Genomic DNA, 18,769 nt, shown 5'->3' with positions numbered 1-18,769 from the left:
GAGGAGCCAGGTAAAGCAACAGCATTTTAATCCTCTTTAGATTTGAGGGCCGCGGCCAATACAAGCATTTTGTGCATTTTAAAATCCTTGAACCAACACATGGGCTGGATGACACATTGCCAGGGTCCTTCCCTTATGTATATTCTATGGACCAACATTGACGGCCAAAGGAATCCTCGAGGAAGTTATACAGACATGGATATCCTCAGAAAGACTTTAAACATCCAAGTATTTTGACTGGTTACAGGACTCCACAGAGTGGATTTTATGTTGCAGGAGATTCTTAGTTAGGAGTCAGTCCAATAGACCTTTAAATAGAAAATGCCAGAAATACTCAGCAGGTCAGGCAGGATCTGTGGTGAGGGAAACAATTAACGATTCAGGTCGGTGATCTTTCGCTGGAACTGGAAAATGTCACAGATATTTTTCTTCATTCATTCGTGAGCTGTGGCCGTCGCTGACTAGGCCAGCATTTATTGCCCAACCCTACTTGCCCTTGAGAAGGTTGGTGATGAGCTGCCTTCTTGAACTGCTGCCGTCCATGAGGTGAAAATACACCCGCTGTGCTGCTAGGGAAATAATTCCAGGATTTCGACCCAGCTACGGCGATATATTTCCAAGTCAGGACAGTGAGTGACTTGGAGGGGAATCTCCAGGTGGGGGTGTTCCCATGCATCTGCTGCTCTTGTCTTTCTAGATGGTGGCAGTCGTGGGTTTGGAAGGTGCTGTCTAAGGAGCCTTGGTGAGTTCCTGCAGCACATCTTGTAGATGGTACACTCGGCTGCTACTGTGCGTGGTGATGGAGGGAGTGAATGTTTGTGGGAGGGGTGCCAATCAAGCGGACTGCTTTGTCCTGGATGGTGTCGAGTTTCTTGAGTGTCGTTGAAGCTGCGCTCGTCCAGGCAAACGGAGAGCTTTCCATCACAATCCTGACTTGTGCCATAGATGGTGGACATGCTTTGGAAAGGCAGCAAGGGAGGGGAAGAAAGAAGGAAAAGGGAAGATCTTAGATAGGGGGGAAAACCGGAGAGATTAAATGATCAGTCATTACCAGCTGTTCATAAAAAATGAAAATAATTGTTATGATCTAAATTGTTGAACACAACGTTGAGTCCAGAATATTGTCACAGACTCTTATTGGCCCTCCAGTTTAGAGGGCCCGCCCCCATCCCTCAGTTGGACAACGAACCTATCTCCATGCTAATTAAGAGATCGCCCACATGAAAGTCTTAACTTTGATCAGCTTCCCAACAGAGCCAGTACCTTGACAAATATTCTTTCTTCTTCGCAATACTTTGCTATAATCTGGACCATGGCACAGACGATTGGACCTGACACGGTCATCCTTGCTCCCAGCCACAAAGGGGCTGCCCACTGTGAGCTCTGCAGCACCATATTCATCTTACAGACTTCCCAAACCAACGGGCAGGATTGACTGCCCTCTCCTGTGGTGAGTCTGGTGCCAAGGGGGCATTTCATTCATCAGGAACAAGGTGGGTGGGGGCCCCATCACCTTTTCACCATCACCTCGAATATGCCTGTGGTGGGAAGGCGTGTGGATGACCATCACGCCCTGCCACCAGTTGAGTCTCTCAATTAATGCCCATTTAAAGGCCTCATTCCACTTCCACAAGGGCAGCAGGGTAGCACAAGTGGCTAGCACTGTGGCTTCACAGCACCAGGGTCCCAGGTTCGATTCCCCGCTGGGTCATTGGCTGTGCGGAGTCTGCACGTTCTCCCCGTGTCTGCGTGGGTTTCCTCCGGGTGCTCCGGTTTCCTCCCGCAGTCCAAAGATGTGCAGGTTAGGTGGATTGGCCATGCTAAATTGCACTTAGTGTCCAGAAAAGTTAGGAGGGGTTGTTGGGTTACGGGGATAGGGTGGAAGTGAGGACTTAAGTGGGTCAGTGCAGACTCGATGGACCAAATGGCCTCCTTCTGCACTGTATGTTCTATGTTTGGAGGGGGGGTGCTTTGCCACACTGGGAGCATGAAAAACAAATCCGTGCAGATTTGTGTCATGATATTCAAACACACACATCATGATGGACACACTAACAGGCAAATCAGAGTACACAACACCACAACCAATCACAGACAAGAACACCAACCACATAAAAAGCACGAGCAGGACACCTGGTGGTCGGTAGGTCTGGGGAGAAGGGAACAAGAAAGAGCTGTTAAAACACCACAAGCAGGGAGCCCCCCACGTGCAGAGTGCAAAGACCAAACTGTAAATAGCAAGTTTAAATAAAGAAGCGTTGTACCATATGCAACTGTGTTGGCTCATCTGTGTGTCAGAACACCCAACACCACATGGTACAGGAGTGGATCGATACCTGCCTACTAACCTGCCATTCTGGACATGGACCACACCGGCAAACCGCAGCCGATGCAAGTCACGGGGAACCTAGGTACCAACTGGAAGCTCTACAGGCAGCGATTTGACCTGTACATCCGTGCCACCGAAAAACAGAATGTCTCGGATGACTCGAAGATTGCAATGCTCCTCTTCTACGCAGGTCCGCACGCAACCGATGTTTTTAACTCACTGGTGTTCGAAGAAGGCGAAAACCAGGCCAAATATGACACGGTCATCCTCAAACTGGACCAGCACTTTCAAGTTGAAGTAAATGAAAGTTTTGAGAGATACATCTTTCAGCAACGCCTGCAAGGTAAGGAGGAGCTTTTTCAACCCTTTTTGACGCACCTCCGGATTCTAGCGCAGTCCTGCGGTTACGGCACCACTACAGAGTCCATGATCAGGGACCAGATTGTTTTTGGCGTTGCCTCTAGTGGCCTACGCCAGCAGCTTCTTAAAATGAAAAGCCTCACCTTAGCGTCTGCTGTGGAAGCCTGTGTCCTCCATGAAAATGCTACCTGCCGTTTTGCCCGATTTCAGGCGTCCGAGTTGGCACGGAGGGGGTCCCCAGCCGTTGAATCGGCAAGCCAGGCCGCCCACGACGTCGAACGCATCCAGGCCGTCGATTACTTCCCGACCCACGGCCCGGACGACAGCGGCCGCTTCCCGCGCTTTTCGCGGTCTCCCGCGCAGGTGCGCGCCAAAAATAACGGCCACAACGAGGGACGCACTGCGCAGGCGCGCCCACCGCAAGATCGCACTGCGCATGCGCAGTGGCGCAACGAACGCCGTGACGTCATGACGTGCGGCAATTGTGGAGGTCTACACTTAAAAGGGCAATGTCCTGCAAAAAACCGACAGTGCCGCAGATGTGCCACGATGGGCCACTACGCAGCCCACTGTCGTGCGGCTCAACCCATGGATCCGGCGCATCCTCGACAACCTCGCAGACGAGTCAGGACCGTCCAGCCCACGCATCAAGACTTCCAGTTAAGTGATGCAGATGACCAGGATGCCTTCCGAGTTTCCGTCATTGATGTCAACAAGGTCAATGCCATCAATCCAGCCGATGAGTGGTGTGCCACCCTGACGGTCAACCCGAATTCGTCGCAAGCCCATTAGACTGGACTTATAATACCGTTCATATGTTTAACAAGTTGCACAATTTTACATGATAACCTGTTGTTGTTTATCGTTCCAGATGTCGTCTGACTGGACAACTGTTCAAGTTTTTTTTTTCTTCTTCTCTCGTTCGCATTTCTGTTATGTTATGGTACAACTTGATTCATGTGACGCACCCGACATCGCCCCATGTACATAGTTCCGTCATATGCACATGCTGCACACGACACACACACACACTCTTAGATGCACTCACGTCACGATCATATTTATTACCACGTAGGCACATATCTTTGTAAAAAGGGGGGATGTCATGATATTCAAACACACACATCATGATGGACACACTAACAGGCAAATCAGAGTACACAACACCACAACCAATCACAGACAAGAACACCAACCACATAAAAAGCACGAGCAGGACACCTGGTGGTCGGTAGGTCTGGGGAGAAGGGAACAAGAAAGAGCTGTTAAAACACCACAAGCAGGGAGCCCCCCACGTGCAGAGTGCAAAGACCAAACTGTAAATAGCAAGTTTAAATAAAGAAGCGTTGTACCATATGCAACTGTGTTGGCTCATCTGTGTGTCAGAACACCCAACACCACAATTTGCTTGTGTGTTCTCGAGCTTGGGGAGGGGTGGCTCATTCAAAGGCACTCAGTGTATGTTTGTGGGACCCGGCATTGGGATGTGGACTGCCACAAACATTCACCCCCAAGACCTTCTTGCCAATCCCCCCAATTAGCCGGCAGCTCTCAACAGGCGGGACTTCCACCCATGGTGCTCATGGTCCTCAGGAAGGTTTGCCACAGGGCGGCACGGTAGTGCAGTGGTTAGCACTGCTGCCTCACAGCACCGAGGACCTGGGTCACTGTCCCGACCCCGTGTGGAGTTTGCACATTCTCCCCGTGTCTGCGTGGGTCTGACCCCCACATCCCATAGATATGCAGGGTATAGGGATTGGCCACGTTAAATTGCACCGTAATTGGATAAAGAAGAGAATTGGGCACTCTAAATTTATAAAATAAAAAGGAAGTCCTGCCACTGTCCAGTTATGTGGAACTTCATTGGGTTGGCCTTCAACTCAAAGGAGCAAGGCAAGGCTTCCATTGGCTCCCCAGCTGCTGAGTGGGACCCTCCCAATGCCTCCATTAAATCTAATCCAGTCCCTGTGCTTAACAATGATAACAAGGCCACTGCTAAGACCAGTTATACCAACCCAATATGTGCTTGGCCAACATCTGATAATTCAGATGTTCCATGGCAACCGCTTTTACAGCCTCCGGCCTACCAGCCTGCTCCCAGGTGGAGCTGTAATACTCCACACCCTATGTTATTTTGGTAATATGGTGCCCAGAGCTCCATAGAGCATTCCAAATATGGTTGAACCTAGGTTTGGTAAAAGTGTAACATAACTTTTCCACTTTTTAATTCTGTCCCTCTCAAAATAAACCCTAACTCTTGGCTTTCTTTTGCTCAGGCCGAATTTGAGGGGACATAATTTTAAGGTGATTGGAGGAAGGTATAGTGGAGATGTCAAGAGGTAGGTTCTTTACACAGAGAGTGGTGGGTGTGTGGAATGCATTGCCAGCGGAGGTGGTGGAGTCAGAGTCATTAGGGACATTTAAGCAACTCTTAGACAGGCACATGGACAGCAGTAGATTGAAGGGGTGTAGGTTAGGTTGATCTTAGGTTAGGATAAGTGGGCGGCACAACATCGTGGGCCGAAGGGCCTGTATTGTTCTATGTTCTATGAATTGGCCTGTCTCGCAACGTTTCATGATTTGTGTATTTCTACAGCTTTGACCCTCCCTACTCCATCTAGACTTTCATTTTCCAAGTAATATGTGACCTCTTTATTATTTTGCACTGGGGAACCGGGGCAGCACGGTAGCCTTGTGGATAGCACAATTGCTTCACAGCTCCAGGGTCCCAGGTCCGGTTCCCGGCTTGGGTCACTGTCTGTGTGGAGTCTGCACATTCTCCCCGTGTCTGCGTGGGTTTCCTCCGGGTGCTCCGGTTTCCTCCCACAGTCCAAAGATGTGCAGGTTAGGTGGATTGGCCATTATAAATTGCCCTTAGTGTCCAAAATTGCACTTAGTGTTGGGTGGGGTTACTGGGTTATGTGGATAGGTTGGCGGTGTTGACCTTGGGTAGGGTGCTCTTTCCAAGAGCCGGTGCAGACTCGATGGGCCGAATGGCCTCCTTCTGCACTGTAAATTCTATGAAAAAAACTCTGTTGTGCTTTATTACAAGCTCTAATGCGTTTCAGAATTTCACCTGTCAGTGTGGGCTCCCAGGAAATGCTGGGCAGAGGAACTGACCGTGAGCTATTTTTTCTCATTCCTATCTAGTGGTTTTGGATGACAGCAAACGCATCGCAAAAAGGAAGCTGATCGAAGAGAACCGGGTGAAGCGACGGCGAGAAGAGGTGGTGAAGACCATGCAGAACAGGCCTGAGCCTACCTCCGAGGAATGGGAGCTCATCAGGGTTGCCACGGATGCGCACGTGACGACCAACGCACAGGGTAGCCATTGGAAGCAGAAACGGAAATTTCTGGTAACGCTTCATGTTCACAGTTACACCAATGTTCAAAATAGCACTGCTTAGCTGGTCTATTGCTCTTAGCGCTCCTGGGGTCCAGTGAATACCGGAAAATGAGGAGGGCTCAAACAAAGCCATGGACTCTTCCTACCCCAGGTTTCCTGGATTTGCTGTGCACAGGCAATCAAGTAGCTGTAAGCGCCTGGGGTATCTGCTCTGACTTTCAGAAAATCAGGGGAGAAAACTCCTTTTGATGAACAAACACGACTCAAGTGAAAAATTGTCTTTACATTCCTATTCAATTGACACCCGGGGCCACTAAGGGATCGGACACAAAAGGGTTCATTTGAAGGGCAAGGTAAGAGGATTAGGTTTTAAAACCATTCCAACCCCGATTATTTGAAAGATTTCGGGTTTTCCGTGTAGCCTCTGTGGGAATTGCCCCGTGGTCGGTATTTCCTTCTTCTGATTCCATTGGTGCCATCCGGTGGGTTTGCCACCGGGAATGTCAGGCCAACAAGGCGGTTCCAGTAGGTCACGGTCGCACCAGACGGGCCTTGTGCCAGTCGGCTGAAACTATCAAATGCCCGGGTGCGGATCGTGGTGTTCATTGTTCACCCTTTGGCAGAGGATCACCGTGTGTGTGTGTGGAGTTTCATGCTCTCAAAGTAGGTTGTGGCTGGTCGGGTTCATGCGAGGGCTAGGTAAAACCCTTGTTGCCGATTGGCTCTTCGCAGGTTCTTCGATCACATCATTCCTTCGGAAGACTTACATTTATCTGAAGCCATCTCACAGACTCCGACTACCAAAAGGGCTTTACAGGCAGTCAGGTACTTTTGAAGGCCAGACGGGGGTGTAATGTAGGAAATGCTGCAGCCAATTTGCACGCGGGGAGCTCCCACAAACAGCAGTGAGATAAGGACTGGCAACTTGGTAGAAGTGGGGAGGCCCAATGGTTTCAACAGGAAGTTGATTAGGCCCTAGAGAGAAATAAACTTGCAGGATGACAGGGTCAGAGCGAGAAATGGGCCAAATGGGGTTGCTCTACAGAAAGCTGGCATGGGCCTGATGGGCCAAATAGCCTCCTTCTGTGGCTGAATGATTCTCTGACCATATCATCTGTTTTGCATTCGCTGCTTGATGGGTAAATATTGGTCTGGGCACAGGGGTGAGGCTCACCTGTTCTTTAAAATAGTGCCATAGGATCTTTCACCTAAATGGTAAGACAGGGTCTCAGAGTAACACCCCACCTGAAAGGCGGTACCTTTGACTTTGCAGCACTCCCCCAGTATTCATAGAATCCCTACAGTGCAGCAGGAGGTAATTTGGCCCATCGAGCCTGCACCACCCCTCCAAAAGAGCTACCTACTCCCCCGCCATATCCCCCCAATGCCATAACCCGACCTAACCTGCACACCTTTGGTCACAAAGGGGCAATTTTGCATGGCCAATGCACCTAACCTGCACATCTTTGGATTGTGGGAGGAACCCGGAGCACCCGGAGGAAACCCACGCAGACACAGGGAGAACGTACAAATCCCACACAGACAGTGACCAAAGGTTGGAATTGAACTCAGGTCCTCGGCGTTGTGAGGCAGCAGTGCTAACCACTGTGCCACCGTGCCGTTTATTGTTATAAGCATCAGCTTAGATTTTGTGCTTCAATCTATGGAGGGGGACTTGAACCTATAACATGCAGCCACAGAGGTGAGAGTGCTACTAATTGAGTCAGGGATGATTTTATTGTGATGCTGGATGGTTACTCATGGTTTCCCAAGCACAACATGTCACCCCTATACATGGAACTGTATGAAACAAGACATGGGGGAGTGAACAGGAGCCACAACCTGTTAAGATGCCGCCCACCATTATTTGTAAGCATTACCTAGCAACAACTGTGGAAAGTGCAAGAATACCAAATTTCAAACAAGGAAAGGCTTTTCTCCTGTGGTATAAATTGTTATCAGAGTTTGAAATTTGGTATTCTTTTGTACGCCCTGATGAGTGCAAAATGAAAAGCTTCAGCAACAATCAACAGAATTTTCCGTCGGCGGAATACTCTGGCAGCACATGCACGGCCACGGGTTTCCCAATTGCACGGGGCGGCCACAATGGGCCGGCTGCAGGAACGGAGAATCCCGCTGCTGACGGGGGGCGCGGGGGGGGGGGAGGCGGACGGACACGCTGGAAAACGCAGCTGGAGGGCCGGAGAATCCCGCCCAATGTCTCTCTTTTCAACAATTATCAAGTTCTGAACTACCAAGCAACTTGTATTTATATAAGAATCTTTAATATACTGAAATATCCCAGTACCGCGCTGTCCATTGTAAGGAAACTTGCTATTAACATGCACCACAAGAGCAGTAAAGCCACAGAGGGCATCGGTGTCAGCTCCCGGCTCAAAGCAGTCTCCGCCTCCTACCAGGGCTAGGCATGCCGCCTGGGTGATTAACAGAGATGGAGTCAAAACCTCTTAAAATCACCTCCGCCTCCATCAAACCAGCCCAGGGGCCAGGTGCTCGGCTGATCCATCACTCACCTATAGATTTGTGGTCCACACCTTGGGCCGCCTTTCCCGTCATTTTCACCAATCACTTCTCAGCTCTTCAGCCTTTGCAAAGGCTGCCTGTGGCATTGAGATGCTCTTTGAGTATTTTCTAAGGCTGGAGGTTTTAATCTGCCTTTCATTCCTCCAGTTCTCTTTCATTGCCTGCCTCTCTTTAAATTTCTATACACAAGTTCCCACCCCAACCCCACCCTCTACCGGACCCCCACTCCCAACCCGCTCCCCATCGCTCACCACCACCCTCGCCCCCACCTGCCGACCCAACCCCTAAATCCATCCTCCTTTACCCCACAGCCCCTCCCTTACCCTCCACCTCATCCTCAAGCCCACCTGTCAACCCCACCCGCAGCCTCGACCCCCAACCCCACCTTCCCACCCTCCTCACCCTCCAACCCCAACCCTCCCCACCCCCCAACCAAACCTCACCTTCACCGCCATCCCTACAATCATCCACAAAACCATTTTCCCTCCCTGCTGTGCAAAAAATAACCAAATAAAACATTGCGGCATTATCTTTCTGACAGGATTCACAACAGTTCTTAACCATTCTGACCTGACTTGCACCAGCGCACAAAAGCCAGCCTTCGGCCCCCTCGTTTCCTTACCTCCTCTGGTTCCACTGAGAACCTGGATCTGGAAGATAAAGATCTGAGACGCACAATCATAAGAGACCTTTGCAGAGAGGTGCCCTCCAACCTCTATTTTGAGCTCCACTGCTATATGGTCCCCAGGCTGAAAGATATTAAATTTCCCAAAAGTCACAATGTTCAGGAACTTTCCTGACTTAAGGGTATAAATTTCAAAAGACGTAGGCTTTGCAGTGAATTAATTTATGCCCAGGGAGCAGATTCAGAGACCTCTGTCAGGACACCCTGCCAGGAAGGAGCTGTTGGAATTAACAACCAAAGAGTGAATGTACGTCAAGAATTGTCTTCCATTTCGGAGACTAAAGACTGCAGACTCCTGGCAGGCTCCATTAACTCTTCATTTATCATGATCTAGTAATCTGATAGCCCCCATTCAATCTCCAGGTTGTTACAGGTTTCAAACAGATAAGGACTGCAATAAATAAAAGCATTGAATGAACATACCAGAACATACTGCCGCTTGAACTACAACATAAATCATTACACATTGGCAAAGTCTTGGTTTCCTTTCCATTAATTATGGTGAGAGGGAAATGGTGGTCATTTAATCTCTCACCCTTGAATTGAAATACAGCACAGATGAGCTGCTCCATATTGTCCTCTTTATTGTGACTGGGGAATGCTCAGTTCCCGAGGGCAGCGAAGAACTAAAGGTGGACAGAGATCTGTTTAATCAAGAATTTACAGGCCATTCGGTCCACCAGCTCCATATCGGTGTTTATGCTCCACATCCCGTACCAGCCTCGCCGAACAGGCGCCGGAATGTGGCGACTAGGGGCTTTTCACAGTAACTTCATTTGAAGCCTACTTGTGACAATAAGCGATTTTCATTTCATCTGTCTCTACCCACAAAGTTTCCTACCATGTGACTCTATACAGCATACCGTGGTGCTATTATTCGACAGTCCCACATTGACCCTTGGTCTGGACCCTTTTATATTATGCAGCTACCGCATAAAGACATATACAACATAATTTCTGAGACTTCATAGACAAAACAACATACTCAGCTGTGCCTTTTTGATGTTCTTTAGGTAGAAATGATTTAGAAGAAATCTTGGTTGACCGTTTCTCTCCCTACTTCTGTTGATTTTTCTTTTAAATTGGTGAATTCTAATGATACCGTTGGGAAATTTGGCCTGGGGTCCAAGCTGAGCAGCCCCACGGTGTGAGAAAGTCGAACGTACATCAGCACATGGAGGAGCATAGGGACAGGAGTTGGCCATTTACCCCATGAGCCTGTACCTCTGTCCAATGAGGTCACGGCTGACCTGCGAACTAACTCCATTTACCTCACCTTTGCCCAAATCTTTGCTTACCAGGAATCTCCCAATCTCAGCTTTGAAATTAACAACTGATTTGACATTAATTGCCATTCGTGGAAGAGAGTTTCATATTTCCAGCAGCCTTTTTGCTCAGAGGCAGGTTGGACTTCCCTCCATAAGACCCGAAGACAGAGAAGCAGAATTAGGTCATTCAGCCCATCGAGTGTGCTCAGCCACTCAATCATGGCTGATATATTTCTCACCCTACTCTCTTGCCTTCTCTCCGTAACCCCAATCCCCTTATTAATCAAGAACCTATCTATCTCTGTCTTAAAGACTCAGTGATTTGGCCACCACAGCCTTCTGCGGCAATGAGATCCACAGATTCACCACCCTCTGGCTGAAGAAATCCCTCCTCGTCTCTCTTTTAAAGAATCGTCCCTTCAGTCTGAGGCTGTACCTCGAGTTCTAGTTTCTCCTACTAGTAGAAACATCCTATCCACATTCACTCTATCTAGGTCTGTACGTTTCAATGAGATCCCCTCTCATCCCTCTAAACTCCATCGAGTACAGGCCCAGCATCCTCAAGCGCTCCTCATATGACAATTCTTTCATTCTGGGAATCATTCTTGTGAACCTCCTCTGAACACTTTCCAAGGCCAGCACATCCTTCCTTAGATTCGGGGCCCAAAACTGCTCACAATATTGCTGCGAGTTCTGGCTCTAATTGAATTATTCCCCTGTGCCAGATTCCTCAACCAGCTGAGATATCTTCTCTCTGTCCTGTCAGTTTCTCTTAATACCTTCCAATCTTCTAACAAGTTGCACTTTAGTCTTCCAAATTGCAGGGAATGCAACCCGGGCTTGTGTAACCCAGGCTGAAGCACACGCAAAGTTTTCACAATACTTTAGCACTTCCGACTATATCCCGCTCAATTTCCCCTCACTATCTGTCAACTCCCCAAAAGCGATGATAGATTCAGCACTCCCGATTCAAAAAAACAGGATTCTGCACTTACTTTTTTGAAATTTTATTACAAACATGTGTCAAAACAGGTTACAATAAATAAACACCCCGGGAAACATACTTCCCAGCAATCAACTATAGGCTCTACAAATTTTTTCCCCTTTATCACCGCACCCCCCCCCCCGCCCCCCCCCCCCCCACCCCACCCTGCGACAAACAGCTCCCCAAACATGGTCACAAACATCCCCCACCTTTTCTGCATTTACAAAGAAATATCATGAAACTCACAGAGTCTCTGAGGTCTCTTTAATTCTGTTCATTTCCCAAATACCTTTGGAATGTTGGTGGCCTGGTCGGGTGATGTATTTTGAAACAGTTGCGGACAACGGGAGGGAGCTGGGTGAATGGGTACAGTGTACAAGAGGGCTGAATGGGTAGGCCTCCGGGAGATGAAATGGTAAATACACAGTGAGGGGACTTTGCTGAAGTATGTAAGAGCAGGCAGAATAGGCATAGAGTGCCAGAGAATTAACTGAGTAACCAAAGATGCAAGTGTCCGTCCTGTTGATTACCTTATTTCCCATTTCTTTTACTTCTTGGTTATCATTTTTCATCCTTGGATGTTTAATGGACATGTACCCCTTTAATTCAAGCAGAGGAAGTGAGGAACTCAAATGTTGCAAGATAGTACACTGTGTTTTTGCCCCGAAGGGTGCAATTCTCCCAAAGGGAACAAAGTCCCCTAGTGAGTACGTTTAGCCGCGTGTGTCCCGCATTCGCAGTGCTGAGAAACACATGGCTGTACAACGCGACTCTCATTGTACAAGGGGCTGAATGGGGGAATGCGCAGCCGGGGTCGTACACAGCTCCATTTTGTACAGTGGAGAGCCCCACTCGCCAGAATTCCCCATTGTAGCAACAGATTGGAATGCCATTTTGTCCCGATCTCCGAGGCCCCGAATGATCCTGGGAGACCCCCACGAGTGCACTTCATCTGCTCCCCATTTGTGGGGACCAGTGCTGAACAGCACTCGCCCGAGATCTCTGAGGCAAATGAATCCTATTATGGGCCAGGGTTTAGAGAATTCCAAAGTGTATCATGGAGTTCACCTGACCCATAACTTTTAATAGATTGTGGTATGGGGAGCACACGGCCCACTCTACAGGTGTGGGACATCAGAAATGGAAAAGTAAGTTTTAAAGCAAAACAATGTTTATTCTATGAACTCAAGTTAACCTTTTTGAAACATACAGTGAACATCTTAGCAACCATCAATTCAAATACAACCCCCAAAGAATACAACACTAAGTAATCCTTAATAAATTCCCAAACAACATCCAGAAGACAAAAGAAACACCTTTGAACAGAAGCACATTAGGTTTACATTCACTACTGAGAACATTTATAATTCTGAATTCACCAAATGATCAACAGATAGTCTTTTCATGGCAGAGAGATCAACAGTACACCTGCTCTGTCTGGCTTCAGCTCCAACACTGGAAACAAAACTAAAATACACCCTGCAGCAAACAGCCTAAAACGAAAGTAAAAAGCCCAGCTCCACCCACACTCTGACATCACTGCAGTAATATGAGCAGCCAAACATTTCTTAAAGTGACATTCTCATGACAAAGCCTCAGGTACCTCGGGAATCTGCACATTAGAGTGAGGCTCACTGCCTTGTTCTAATATGCCGATTTGCCAAAACCTGATCCCACCCACAATGGGCGGGATTTGCATCGCAACGTCTCGCAAGATCGCGATGAAGCGGGATGCGGAGCTAAGCCGCGCGAGTCGGCAGCTTCCACAGAAACGGACTTTTGGGCCCGCTAACGGAGCCCCAACGGACCTTTTAAAAAAAAAAAAAACCCGTGGGGAAGAACGGAGGAAGTCCCCTACAGCCCTGCATGGACCGGACCCGCAGTGAAACGGCGAGGAAAACGGCCCTGGAGCAGCGGGAGAAGAAAGAAGAAAAAAACAAAATGGCGGCGCCCACGGACAGAGAGGAGATGAAAGAGTTCATCAAGGGCTGCTTCGAGGAGCTGCGTAAGGAGATGGTGGCGCCTATACTGGCAATGGTGGAAAAACTTGGAGCAACCCAGAAAGCCCAAGAGGTGAAGATTCAGGAGAGCCAGGAAAAGGTGAGTGAGAACGACGACGAGCTCGTGGGCCTGGCGGAGAGAGTGGAGCGGCACGAGGCGCTGCACAGGACGTGGGCGGGAAGACTCAAATCTGGAGAACAGATCAAGGAGAAACAACTTGAGGATCCTGGGACTCCCAGAAGGAGTGGAGGGGGCCGATGCCGCGGCATATGTGGGCACAATGATTGAGATGCTGATGGGTGTGGAGGTCCCCCCGAGATTGCTGGAGCTGGGTGGGGCGCACCGAGTGCTAGCGAGGAAGCCCAAGACAAAAGAGCCGCCAAGGGCGATGGTGGTGAGATTTCACCGGTTTACGGACAGAGAGAGGGTCCTGAAATGGGCCAAGAAGGAACGGAGCAGTAAGTGGGACAATGCGGAGATCAGAATATACCCGGACTGGAGAGCGGAGGTCGCTAAGCCGAGAGCGGGTTTCAACCGGGCCAAAGCGGTGCTGCACCGGAAAGGGGTGAAATTTGGAATGCTGCAGCCAGCGCGACTGTGGGTGACACATAATGGCCAACACCACTACTTCGCAACGCCCGAAGAGGCGTGGACCTTTATACTAGCTGAAAAATTGGACTCTAATTGAGCGTTTGTGTGGGAGGGGGGTGTTTGAGGGTTGAAGTATGATGGTTGTTGTACATAGGGGGTCAACCACGCGCAGGAAAGGATATATGGGCTGGGGGAGAGGGACAAGGCCACGACAGGAGCTGCGCCATGGGAGGCGGGGCAGGCTTTGGGAAGCGCGGGGTTGTCTTTCCCGCGCGCGGCAAAAAAGGCTGGAAGGGGAACAAAGGAATGTACATTGATTGGGAGATTGCCACATGGGGGGGTTAAAGGGATGGTGGGGGAAGCCGGGGTCAGCAGGTGTCAGCTGACTTACGGGAGGGATATGGGGGAGCAAAAAAGCTAGACAGGGATCTAGTGGGGGGGGAGAGGAGGGAGGGGGGGAAGGGGGGGGGAAAGGGTTGCTGCTGCACTGGCCGAAAGAGAACGGGACACAGAAGAGGTGGCTGGGGCGGGGGTCCCCCAGCTGGGGGACTGGAGAGTGAGGGAGACGCGGACAAGGGACTGGCCCAGAAAAGGAGATGGCTAGTCGGGGGTGGGGGTGGAGGGGGGTTTGAGAGTCCCTCCAATCCGGCTGATAACGTGGAACGTGAGGGGCCTGAATGGGCCGGTGAAGCAGGCTCGAGTGTTCGCGCACTTGAAGGGACTGAAGGCAGATGTGGCAATGCTCCAAGAGACACACCTGAAGGTGGCGGACCAGGTCAGGTTAAGAAAGGGATGGGTAGGACAGGTATTTCACTCGGGATTGGACGCAAAAAATAGAGGGGTGGCAATTCTGGTGGGAAAGCATGTGTCATTTGAGGCCAAGACTATCGTAGCGGATAATGGAGGGAGATATGTGATGGTGAGTGGTAGGTTACAAGGAACGTGAGTGGTGTTGGTAAATGTATACGCCCCGAACTGGGATGATGCTGGATTCATGCAGCGCATGTTGGGGCGCATTCCAGACCTGGAGGTAGGAGGACTAATAATGGGAGGGGACTTCAATACGGTGCTGGACCCAGCACTGGACTGCTCCAGATCAAGGACGGGAAGGAGGTCGGCGGCGGCCAAGGTACTTAGGGGGTTTATGGATCAGATGGGGGGAGTGGACCCATGGAGGTTTGCAAGGCTGCAGGCCAGGGAATTTTCTTTTTTCTCCCACGTGCATAAGGCTTACTCCCGGATAGATTTCTTTGTTCTGGGTAGGGCGCTCATCCCGAGAGTGGGGGGGACGGAGTATTCGGCCATAGCCGTTTCGGACCATGCCCCGCACTGGGTGGAACTGGAGCTGGGAGAGGAGAGGGACCAACGCCCGCTGTGGTGGCTGGATGTGGGACTGCTGGCCGATGAGGTGGTGTGTGGGAAGGTGAGGGGTTGTATTGAAAGGCACTTGGAGGCCAACGACAACGGGGAGGTGCGAGTGGGGGTGGTATGGGAGGCGGTGATCAGTGGAGAGCTGATCTCCATCAGGGCTCAGAGGGAGAAGATAGAGGGAATGGAAAGGGAGAGGCTAGTGGGGGAGATCTTGCGGGTGACAGGAGATACGCAGAGGCCCCGGAGGAAAGATTACTTGGGGAAAGGCGACAGCTCCAGACAAAGTTTGACCTGCTGACCACGGGCAAGGCGGAGGCACAGTGGAGGAAGGCGCAAGGGGCGACTTACGAGTACGGGGAAAAGGCTAGTCGGATGCTGGCGCACCAGCTCCGCAAGAGGGCGGCAGCGAGGGAAATAGGGGGAATCAAAGATGAAAGGGGAGCCACGGTTCGAAGTGCAATGGAAATAAATAAGGTATTTAAGGACTTCTATGAAGAGCTGTACAGATCCCAGCCCCCAGGGGGGGAAGGGGGGGATGAGGCGATTCCTGGACCAGCTGGGGTTCCCGAGGGTGGAGGAGCAGGAGGCAGTTGGTTTGGGGGCACCAATTGGGTTGGAGGAGTTGAGTAAGGGTTTGAGGAGCATGCAGGCGGGGAAGGCCCCGGGGCCGGACGGGTTCCCGGCGGAATTCTATAGAAAATATGTGGACCTGCTGGCCCCGCTACTAGTGAGGACCTTCAATGAGGCAAGAGAGGAGGGAACCCTGCCCCAGACAATGTCGGAGGCGACAATCTCCCTGATACTAAAGCGAGACAAGGATCCACTGCATTGTGGATCGTACAGGCCGATTTTGCTCCTCAATGTGGATGCTAAGCTATTGGCGAAGGTACTGGCCACTTGGATTGAGGACTGTGTCCCGGGGGTGATTCACGAGGACCAAACGGGATTCGTAAAGGGCAGGCAGTTAAATACCGATGTGCGGCGGCTCTTAAACGTGATAACGATGACATCGGAGGAGGGAGCGGCGGAGATAGTGGCAGCTATGGATGCGGAAAAAGCCTTTGACCGAGTAGAGTGGGAGTACCTCTGGGAGGTATTGCGCAGGTTTGGGTTCGGGGGAGGGTTTATTAGATGGGTTAAGCTCCTTTACAGCGCCCCGGTGGCGAGCTTAGTGACAAACCGGCGGAGGTCGAAGTACTTTCGGCTGTACCGAGGGACGAGACAGGGGTGCCCCCTGTCCCCCCTGTTGTTTGCATTGGCGATCGAACCCTTGGCCATATCACATAGGGAGTCTCAGAAATGGAGGGGGATAGTCCGCGGGGGAGAGGAGCATCGGGTATCGCTATATGCGGATGACCTGCTGCTATACGTGGCGGACCCAATAGAGAGGATGGTGGAGGTCATGCAGACTCTGAAGGAGTTTGGAGAGTTCTCGGGCTACAAGCTTAATGTAGAGAAGAGTGAGCTTTTTGTATTACAGGCAGGGGACCAAGAAAGAGAGATAGGGGACCTACCGCTGAGGAGGGCGGAGAGGAGTTTTCGGTATCTAGGGATCCAGATAGCCAGAAGCTGGGGGGCCCTACATAAACTGAATTTGACGAGGGTGTGGAGCAAATGGAGGAGGATTTTAAAAGATGGGACATGCTCCCGCTCTGGTTGGCGGGTAGGGTGCAGTCGGTCAAAATGGTGGTCCTTCCGAGGTTTTTGTTCGTGTTTCAGTGCCTTCCCATCGTGATCACCAAGTGCTTTTTCAAGAGAGTAGGTAGGAGTATCATGGGGTATGTGTGGGCAAATAAGACCCCGAGGGTTAGGAGAGGGTTCTTGGAACGCAACAGGGACCGAGGAGGGTTGGCTTTGCCAAACCTAGAGAGTTACTACTGGGCAGCAAATGTGGCGATGATCCGTAAGTGGGTTATGGCGGGAGAGGGGGCGGCATGGAAGAGGATGGAGATGGCGTCCTGTAAAGGAACGAGCCTGGGGGCGTTGGTAACGGCACCGCTGCCGCTCTCGCCGACAAAATACACCACAAGCCCGGTGGTGGCGGCAACACTAAAGATCTGGGGCCAGTGGAGAAGACACACGGGTGCAATGGGAGCATCGGTGTGGTCCCCGATCAGGGGTAACCACCGGTTTGTCCCGGGGAAGATGGACGGGGGGTTCCAAGGCTGGCATCGGGCGGGGATAAGAAGAATGGGGGACCTGTTCATTGACGGGACATTTGCGAGCCTAGGGGCACTGGAGGAGAAATTTGAGTTACCCCCGGGAAATGCATTTAGATATATGCAGGTGAGGGCTTTTGTGAGGCGACAGGTGAGGGAATTTCCGTTGCTCCCGGCACAAGAAGTTCAAGATAGGGTGATCTCGGGGGTATGGTTCGGGGAGGGCAAGGTGTCGGAAATATACCAAGAGATGAAAGAAGAGGGGGAAGCGCTAGTAGAAGAACTGAAAGGTAAATGGGAGGAGGAGCTGGGGGAGGAGATTGAGGAAGGGCTATGGGCCGACGCCCTGGGTAGGGTTAATACCTCCTCCTCGTGTGCCAGGCTCAGTCTGATACAATTTAAGGTGGTTCACAGAGCGCATTTGACGAGGGCGAGGCTGAGTAGGTTCTTTGGGGTAGAGGATAGATGTGAAAGATGTTCAGGGAGCCCGGCGAACCATGTCCATATGTTTTGGTCATGCCCGGCATTGGAGGGGTTCTGGAGAGGAGTGGCGGGAGCAATATCCCAGGTGGTGAAAGTCCGGGTCAAGCCAAGCTGGGGGCTAGCAATATTTGGAGTAGTGGATGAGCCGGGAGTGCAGGAGGCGAAAGAGGCCGGAATTCTGGCCTTTGCGTCCCTAGTAGCCCGGCGAAGGGTCTTGCTATTGTGGAAGGAGGCGAAGCCCCCTAGCCTGGAGACCTGGATTAAAGACATGGCGGGGTTCATAAAATTGGAGAGAATCAAGTTTTCTTTGAGAGGGTCTGCACAGGGGTTTTACAGGCGGTGGCAACCGTTCCTAGAATATCTCACGGAGCGTTAGAAGAAGGTCGATCAGCAGCAGCAACCCTGGGTGGGGGGGGGGGGGGGGAAACGAGAGACTGTTTGAGGGGATGGACGAGCGGGAGATAGCATGGAGGGTGGGGGGAAACGGTACGCGCGGCCAAGAGCCAGTGTATAAAGCTATGTAAATATACCATCTTGCCATGTATATATGAATCATGCAGGCGTGGCGAGCCAGGTAGATCTCCCGGCTTTCACCAGCCACACTGCGCCACGGCACACTGGTTTTCCAGCGCAGTGTGGCCATTGGA

General features: G+C 50.8%; 1 protein-coding gene across 2 annotated transcripts in view; it reads left to right on the top strand.

The window, feature by feature from the left end:
• Positions 1–18,769, top strand: part of LOC140398569 (thyroid hormone receptor alpha-like) — a 433,293-nt gene that overhangs the window by 405,535 nt on the left and 8,989 nt on the right. For both annotated transcript variants that reach the window (XM_072487371.1, XM_072487372.1), the window contains one exon: positions 5,840–6,045. In XM_072487371.1, the coding sequence (XP_072343472.1) occupies positions 5,840–6,045 (206 nt within the window). The remainder of the gene's footprint in view (positions 1–5,839; positions 6,046–18,769) is intronic.

Source organism: Scyliorhinus torazame, chromosome 21, assembly GCF_047496885.1.
Source record: "Scyliorhinus torazame isolate Kashiwa2021f chromosome 21, sScyTor2.1, whole genome shotgun sequence".
NCBI classification, from domain to species: Eukaryota; Metazoa; Chordata; class Chondrichthyes; order Carcharhiniformes; family Scyliorhinidae; genus Scyliorhinus; species Scyliorhinus torazame.
This window is presented reverse-complemented; position numbering and strand designations above follow the sequence as displayed.